We start from the raw sequence: 9,463 nt of genomic DNA on the forward strand, positions 1-9,463 counted from the left end.
AAAGAGTTTGTCCTGTGCAGCCAGGAGGACTTGCATTCTAATGCTCATTTTCTCACTCACTAATCTTGGACAAGATACTCAACTCCCCAAATCTTACTTTCCTCGTTTCGTAAAATTAGCATAATAATAGTACCTCAAATGGCTGTTAAAATCCATAAATTATGCAAAGTATTTAAAGCATTTAGCACAATACCGAGCAGGTTGTGAAGGTTAGCTATTATTCTTGTTTCCCTTGAGTGTTTGACAGTAGCTACATAGTAGTTCTTGTGGGAGATCATCATGAAGCTATTCTTTGTTAATCACTGAAGAGATAGCTGAATGCTTTAGTTGCCAGATGCAAAAGAACTGCAGTGTTATCAAAACTGAGTCAGGGCTTCAATGCTCATTAAGATAAGGGCGCAGGGTGACTCTCTGTAGAAAGCTGGGCCACAGAGGTAGAACCAATACTAAGCCAAATAGTAAGTGTAACCAGTGATAAAAATGATCAAATCCATTTAGATGGAAAATTTATTTCATATTTTTCAATCATGATTCTGGAGAATTGCTTAATGTGCATTTTACCCAGAAAATTATGTATAATTTTACTGTATATGTAATTAATTTATATGTTTTCAAAGTTATAACATTGGGTTTTAGAGTGCATTTCATAAAGCAGTTTTACGAATCTTAGTTGATCAAGAAAAATGTATTGAAAGCATTATTGAGCCTGTAGCAAAAAAGAGAAGAAAACATAATGGCCTTTACCTACTAAGAAAGATGTTATAAATTCTTTTCAGACTTGTTTGGCTCCGTTACCCTGCTATATTTATCTTATTGAACACCCTTCCCTCAAATACGCAACTACTCGTTCTATAGCCAGATATCCTGTCGGTAAGTCCTATTTCCCACTGTCATAACTGAACAAAATATGTCCTAACTGAAACTCCAAGAAGAGTATTTTTAAAGAATATTTATAGCTACCTTGCATATTTGGCTAATAACTTTCAAGTAATAAGGTTATTAAACCTAGACAGGCAAGCACTCAATTTCCTTCATTACGTTAACCAGAACTTTGTTTTTGTTCATATTGTTTCTTTTGCTGTAAAGCTCAGTTCTTCCAAATTAGTCTAGCAGAATTATCATCCTCAAGGTCCAGTCCAAATGTCATCTCCATATATAGAGACTTCCCTGACCCCATTCCAGAAAGAATAAGTTACTCCACAAATTTCCTTAAACAGTTAGTGGACCAGGCCTAGTCCTCAGAGAACGCTATGAAGCAAAGAGAATGTCATGTACAATGGCCCCAAAGCTTCTGGTAGATACCATGTCATTCCTGCTATAGTGTTATCTCCATTATCTTAGAGTTCTCTGTCCTACCCCTTCTGCAGCCTAATCACGTATGTTTAATAAGTATTAGTTGGAATTCTGATGACGTGGTCGCATTTGACTGCTAACCAGAAGGCTGGTGGTTCAAACCTGCCAGCCACTCCTCAGAAGGAAGATTAGGCAATCTACTGCAGTAGAGATACTGCCTTGGAAACCCAAGGAGGGGTCACTGAGTCGGATCCAACTCAATGGCAGTGAGTTTGGTTTTGGGTTTTTTTTTTTACACAATTAAAATTTAGAAATAATTGCTAATCACAATTTTAATCACACATCCCACATAGATATATACAACTATGCCTTATCATACAATTCCTATAACTATGACTATATATGAAACATTAGTCCTCTAACTTCGGTAATAAATTCATACATTCTTGAGTTTATTCAGAGTAATCAGGTTTGATTGGGCCAGAAAGGAAGTAAATCTGTTTCTCCAAGGTACTTGTAGTCCCAGAGAACTATGATCTTTAAGTCTTCCAGACTGCTTTCTGTCTCTCTTTGTCAAGGATTATAAAGACTCTGAGATTTTAACCCACCTGAAGCTGGCAAGTTAGTTGACCACTGTTTGATGGATCAGGTATAAGACACAAGACTCCTGCGCCAGAGACAAGTGATAATTTATTAACAACAGCAGCAGCAGAGTCATCATTTGTGCTGGTTCCCAAGCCCCACTTCCACAGGGTATATGAAAAGGGCCAGGTAACGTGTAAACATACCAGTGGTTTCATCCCAGGAGCAAAGACTGAGCTAAGGGAACTTCAATCTTCTATAATGGGCAGTAGGCACACCTGCCCTTTTCTGCCAGGAAGACATCATCTGTCTTCCAAGGCTGTTGACTATATAAACATCCTTGAAAAGGATAGGGTGATGATTAAAGAAATGAGTGTGTGGAAGATTTGAACAGGAGAAGTGGGCCTAGGTAAGTGGTTTAAAGAAAGAATGCTTTTCTTGCTGTAAGGATGGATGATTGACAGCCACAGGACATAGGACTGATTGTACAGACATAGTTGTATTGCGGTAAGAAGAAATAAGTACAATTTTCTTCCTACAGAAAATTAAAACCATTGCACTATTGTGTCAGGATGAGTTGTTATGTTAAGGGCAAAAATGTTGCTAAAGGATCGCATGGATTGTTATAGTGACTTAAATCCATGGGTCATCTAGTCTAGCTTTCTTGGACTAAATAGATATCCTACCTTCCGTCAAACTTGTCTCTAAAAATTTCTTTTTATAGCTACTTACTACACCCACCAGCCACTCCTCAGAAGGAGGATTAGGCAATCTACTTCCGTAGTGATACCACCTCGGAAACCCAAGGAGGGGTCACCGTGAGTTGAATCTGACTCAATGACAGTGGGTTTAACTCTTACTATTTTGTCAGCATAGTTTGTGTATCCCTTTTATATTTTCTAAATATTTTTACAATGCCAAATAGAATTTAAATAAAAAAAGACAACAATATCTTACTACTCTAACAAAACTCTTTAATTTTTTCTCATGTTCTCTCCCACTCTTTATTCATTATGCATATAATTTGTACTGCTTTATATTTTACCTAACATTATGTTTTAGACATTTTCCATAATGCTAAAAGTGCTACCTTTTTAATTCTTAATGATAGGATTGTAGATCTACACATATCAAGACGCTTAATTTTACAAGATATTCTGATACTTACATAAATGTAACAGTTTCCCATTTTGTACCTAGGTATTGAGGTTGGTCCTCAACCTCAAGGGGTTCTAAGAGCTGATATTTTGGATCAAATGAGAAAAATGATTAAACATGCTCTTGATTTTATACATCATTTCAACGAAGGTAAGTAGCAGGTGGGAATTTTTCTTTAATTGCTAGTTCATATGTATAAACACATAAACAGACCAGAAAAGAAAGATGAGATGAGGACACATAATGACTTAACTCCTAATGTTGAAATAACAATTAGACCCTGCTGTTGTTGTTGTTGTTGTTTGCAGTCGAGTCAGACCCGACTCTTAGCAACCCCTCCTTGGGTTTCCCAGGTGGTATCCCTTCAGAAGTAGATTGCCCAACCTTCCTTCTGAGGAGTGGCTGGTGGGTTTGAACTACCAGCCTTCTGGTTAGCAGTCAAGTGCCATAGACACTATGCTTCCAGAGCTCCTCAATTAGACCCTAGTTTGTGAAATATTTTTTCGTTTTTTTTCGGGGGGAGTCACAAAAAATAATGTTCTGCATCCTAGTTTGGTGAGTAGCATCTGGGGTCTTAAAAGCTTGCAAACAGCTATCTAAGATACAACTATTGGTCTCTACTCATATGGAACAAAAGAGAGTGAAGGAAACCAAAGGCTCAAAGAAAAAACTAGTTCACAGGACAAATAGCCCTCACAAACCATGACCTCTTCTAACTTGAGCCCAGAAGAACTAGCTGATATGCCCAGCTACCACTACCGACCGTTTGACCAACGATTCAGTAGAATGTCCTGGGTAGAATGGGAGAAAAACTTGGAACAAAATTCAAATTCCTAAAAAGGCCAGACCTACCAGACTGATAGAAAACTCTATATATGCTCTTTGAACTAGGAACTTAAACTATTTTTGGAAGTCACCTTTTAGCCAAATAATAGATTTGTTTACAAAATAAACAATATTACCCTTAAGTAATGTGCTCCCTTAAACAATCAGGTATATGAAACCAAACAGTCAACATTTACCCAAAAGCAAAGATGAGAAGGCAAGGAGGGAAAAGGAAGCTAGATCAATGAAAACAGAACAAACAGAATTGAAATAATGATAATGTTGACATATTACAAAAGTCCTATTCAATGTATGGAACAATTGTATTTAAAAAATCAAGGAAGTGGGAAAAGAGCTGTACATTGTGGGAAGTGAAGTCAATATCGTGAAACAAAATGTGTATGAGCTGCTGTATGGAGAATGAATTTGCTCTGTAAACTTTCACCCAAAACACAATAAAAATTTAAAAATAAATAAATAAAATCAAGGAAACACTCTATGTAAATAATTATTCCAAAATGCTGACTTGGAATTGTTGAGGAGTAGGTAATGATAGTGACAGAGCTGGTATATAGGTCAGTGTCTTTGGGAAAATTAACCGCTGATTTTGTACCCTACTATGATCATGATAATTTCTTCTGTGCTGAGTGATCCTTTGACTCCAAAGTCATGAAATCTAACAATTAGCTCTCTACCACCTTTGTCTGAGAACAGGTTCTACACTTTCTGGTAGAACTAGGGTTAGGAAGGTCATAGCATATTCAAAAGAATATTTTGAATAGTGAGTACATTGAGCCGCAATATGTTAAGAAGCTATACACTCTGGTAAAAGTCCACAGACCTGAGTAAACAAACACGGTTTTCAAGTCTTATCCTACAGATTCCCATCACAGGGGTAGGGAAGAATAGTTGAAGGCACCCTACCACAATCACCTCTGCTTCAACCAGGGCAGTTCTTCTATCTGTTTTATTGTTCTTCTATGTAACATTTCATTAAGCATAGGACCCTTCAATTCAACTATTCTCAACCTCTATTAATTTAGAGGCTTGATTGACTATCCAATTTGGTGGATTCGTAACTGAGCACCATTATCCAACAAATGCTGACAAAAGCAATATAACCATCTGGAAAAGTGTCTCCAGAAATGTGCAGATGGGCTCCTTCCTTGACTCTGTGCTTCTCAAAATTGTTACCAGTGATTTGGATAAGAGCGTACATGACATGTTTATCTAAGTGATAGGTGGCAGAAGGCTACCAGGAAAATATCCGGGTGGAGATGGCGGATCCAAAATGTCCTAATAGTTGTTAACAACTGTCTACTAAATGTTTAAAGATAAGTACATCAAAGACAAACTTCCGCTCCTATGTTAAAAAATTTCAGAATGAGGGAGGTGATGATCTTTCTGCCTTTGATAATTTTGAGAACTGTGAATAACTATGAATTCATCCTTCAGAAGGGACATCTATCAAGTGGAGCTGAGCCATAGGAAAGAGGTGAGAATAGCGAAGGGTTTGAAAACCATAATAAGAATAATCCCTAAGATGTACATAGAACTTCACAGTTTACAAAATACTTTTGCATACCTTCTCACTTAACAGACCGCATATGAATAATGATTGATGGAGCTGAGGATATTTAGATTGGCAAAAGAAGGCTTAAGTGCAATTTTATTTCAGAATTTCAGAAGTTCTATATAGAAAAGCAATTAGACATATTTTCTGTGACCCACAGGGCAGAATAGAGTAACGGGGCTAAAAAAATTACCTCAAGGTACAAGTTTCCAATTAATAAAGCTGATCAATAATGGGCCACATTTTGTGAGGTTGTTCAAACAGGAGTAATATGACCGACCACTTGACCAGAACGACACAGAGATTAATCAAACATTAGATTAGAGTTAGGCTTTCAAGACTCCTTCCAACTTTGAGATTCTAAGTAGAAAAGCATAATCCTTAGTGTTCTACCACTTTTTCCTTTCCTCCCAATGGACCTTCTGGTTTAAATAGATGAAATCTGTAGTTTCCATCTTCATCTTGAAGGTGTGGTAGCTGGCAAAAATGGCCCCAAATTCTTCTCCTGCTTGCATCCATGCCCTTCGCAATGTGATATTTCAGATCTATCAAGAGATGGAGTATTTCTCCATACCCTGAATCTGAGTTGGCCATGTGACTTGCTCCATGCACAAGAAGAGGCTTGAAAAGCACTTGCACATTGGAACTTTTTCTCCTTGCTCTTGGGAACCCTGGACCACCACCATGTAGTCCAGGATAGTCTGCCAGCAAATAAGAAGCTGTGAAGCACAGAGCCTGGACATCCGAGCCAATGCATACAACTCCAGCTGACTGCCTGTCAGGTGACAGACATGAGATTAAGGCCATCCTAGATCACTGAGCCTCCAACTGACCTGCCAGCTCCTGCAAGTGCATGAGCAAACCAAGCAGAAATTAACCAAGACAGCCCAGACCAGTGGAACTGTCAACACAACCCACAGGATGGATCTTGAGCTAAATTAAAGAGTTGTTGTTTTAAGGCACTAAATCCTAATGCTGTATGTTATCCTGCAAAAGCTAATTGATACAGAAGGCATGAAAAAGTATCCCCATTCCAGCTTTCAGCTTTCTGCTTCAAGGGTAAAAAGTTGGGACCATAGCACACTATAGGCCCTGTGTTGAATGAAAGTTCAACCCATTTGCTCAGCAATTGTCTGGTATAGATATAAACGACTCCAAGTTTCTGGGTGTTGGGTTGTTTAGTATTGCTGCATCTTTGGAAGTTGAGCTCAATTGTTGGCAGACTGCCTGCATCCTACGATCTCACTGCTCAGGAATGGTCCAGGGTTTGATGCACCCAGTTAAAAAGGAAAAGCACTATGCTGATGTCACTTAACTTGCTGAAAATCCTCCAGAAAATATGCAATCATGGAATGCCAGAACTGGAAGGACCTTCCTATATAAGGTTATTCAAAATCTCCCTTTGACAGGTAAAGAAAGTGAACCTAAAGAAGGTAAGCATCTTGCTCAAGATCGCACAGCTAGGAGCTTAGAACCTAGGGGTCCTGATGCCCAGCCCTATGCTCTTTTTTTCCCACATTGTCTTTTAAAATTCTGGTTTCTACCTCTGATCATAGGCATATTTGTCAACAGCTTCCAATAGGAATAATTCAACAACATATTCTGGCTTAGTGTTGTTTATGAACATTCTTAACTAAATGTAGTATGTTCTCCTTGTAACCATCCATCTTCATTAGGGGAGTGAGGGATGGGGGAGTGGGTCTTTCTTCCTTAATATGTAAACTTCCTTTTTCAGATTTCTTTGGTTGCTATGTATACTGTTTTTTGCCACAGGAAAAGAATTTCCTTCCTGTGCTATTGAAGTCTATAAAATAATGGAGAAAGTTGATTATCCTAGGAATGAAAGTGGAGAAATTGCTGCTTTTATCCATCCTAATCTGCAGGTAACATTCACCATTTCTTTAAAATATTGAAAATAATGATGCCTTACCTTTGACTAAATGATGCTTTCATAAAGTATTGTATACACATTAGCTCATTTGATTTTCTCAAAAAACACTGTATTGTTTTCAGACTATTGAGTGAAGATATTCAGACTTTCACTCAATAAATATTTATGGAGCATATCCTGTGCTGGGCTCTGGTAATACATCAATGAACATGGCCTATCCTTTCATGGAACTTATGTTGTTATGTTATTGTTATGTGCCGTCGAGTCAGACCCGACTCATAGCGACCCCTCCTTGGGTTGCCAAGGCAGTATCACTACGGAAGTAGGTTGCCCCATCTTCCTTCCAAGGAGTTGCTGGTGGGTTTGAACCACCAGCCCTCTGGTTAGCAGTCCAGTGCCTTAGGCACTATGCTACCAGAGCTCCCATGGAACTTATAACCTACATATATTAAAGATTGAACTGTGCTCTAGAAATAAAGATAAATTACCAAGTGCTAGTGTAGTGCCTAAGGCATTTGACTGCTAACCAGAAGGCTGGTGGTTCAAACCCACTAGCCACTCCTGGGAACGAAGGTTGGGCAATCTACTTCCATAGTGATACCGCCTCAGAAACCCACAGAGGGCTCACTATACATCAGCTCCGACTCCACGGCACTGAGTTTGGTTTGGTATATGTAACAGAATGATGAGGTAGGGGGAAGGAGTCATCAAATAAGGCCTCTCAGAGAAGGTGAAATTCCTACCTGAATATAATGGGTAGGAATTGTAATATCATTTTATTGTAAGGAAACTGAAGTCCAGAAGGTATGTGCTTCCCACAGCCATATAGCTATTAATGGCAAACTCAGAACTAATATTCTTTGCAGTTGAACATATTACTATTATCTCCCTGTGATCACCACAGAGTAAAGTTAGAGCAAAAAAATAGAAATTTTTTCTTTGGAAAGTTTTCTGCCACTATTCTCTAACTCTCCTCAGAACTTCAATGTCTGTCTCTTGCCTGGTTTGATCACCTTGTGTCATATCAGCACAGTGAAGGAAGAAGAAACCCTGCCTCTTAGGAGAGTATCAAAAAACTAAACTAAACTCACTGCCATTGAGTCTGTTCTGACTCATAGCAACCCCACTGGGTTTCCAAGGTTGTAAATCTTTATGGAAGCAGATAGCCCCATCTTTCTTCATTTGGTTTAGCAGCCAAATGCCTTAACCACTACACAACCAGAGCTCCTTTTAGGAGAGTATAAGGTCGTTCAAATCTGGGAAAAGCAGGGAGTTTTGGTTAAGGGTGTCAATACTATTGTAGGCCATTACCAAGCATGCTGTCAGAAACTGGAAATGATAATAATACCCCCATTTTGGCTTATTCCAGCAAGACCTTGTGGAGCAACTCCCTGGTCCACCTTTGGAGTCTATTCTCTCCAGCTGGGATCCTTTTTCCTTAAATTCACCAACTTTCAAGAAGCCTTAGGCTATGGGCTACCCCTCTTCTAAAGGCCCTTGCCAAACACTGTCATTCATCATATCACCACCGTCCTATGACCTTAGGGTTTTCTGTGTTTGCTGCATTCCCCTTTGAGAAGAGTAAGAGTGGATATAGCCAAAGAGGGAGCCAGAAGCAGTAGGGTTGGGAGTACTGGTTGTCCTTCAGGGCTTATTTCAATATAAGCCACCCAGAGACCTGGAGAGAAGTTGTGGGAGCTTCCTCAGGTCTGCCTAATAGACTATAGTTTTGTAGTCAAACCATTTTCTTGTACCAAATACATGCCAAGCACAATGTGGGAAGATATATAAGAAACTATGACAATCCTCAAGGAGATAATATCCATATGTTATATACACATGTGAAATAGAACTAGAAATTTAATAACATCCTGCTCAACAAGACAGATTTGTGGTGTAAGTCCTGCTTTGTAATTTAGTGGAATCCTGGAGAAGGAACCATAGTATATTAAAGACAAGGAAGGTAAAGATTGGGGAAAATAAAGGAGGAAAACACTGTAGGTGACAAAAATAACAAGTATAAGAAATAGCAGTGTGACAATGTCATAACAGGCAACAACACTTGAAATTTTTTGAGTTTTGTGTCAAGGAGTTTCTATTTAGTCAGATCACTCATATATCTCTCAACACATCTTCTTGTG

The 9,463-nt window shown here is 38.7% G+C and overlaps 1 protein-coding gene across 1 annotated transcript in view; it reads left to right on the forward strand.

The window, feature by feature from the left end:
- The window catches only part of ASPA (aspartoacylase), a 17,475-nt gene that overhangs the window by 5,866 nt on the left and 2,146 nt on the right, over positions 1-9,463 (forward strand). The window contains exons 3-5 of the mRNA XM_007937473.2: positions 777-870; positions 3,076-3,183; positions 7,205-7,314. Coding sequence (XP_007935664.1) covers positions 777-870; positions 3,076-3,183; positions 7,205-7,314 — 312 coding nt within the window. The remainder of the gene's footprint in view (positions 1-776; positions 871-3,075; positions 3,184-7,204; positions 7,315-9,463) is intronic.

Source organism: Orycteropus afer, unplaced genomic scaffold (assembly GCF_000298275.1).
Source record: "Orycteropus afer afer isolate SDZICR_OR568_19922 unplaced genomic scaffold, OryAfe1.0 scaffold00042, whole genome shotgun sequence".
Classification (NCBI taxonomy): domain Eukaryota; kingdom Metazoa; phylum Chordata; class Mammalia; order Tubulidentata; family Orycteropodidae; genus Orycteropus; species Orycteropus afer.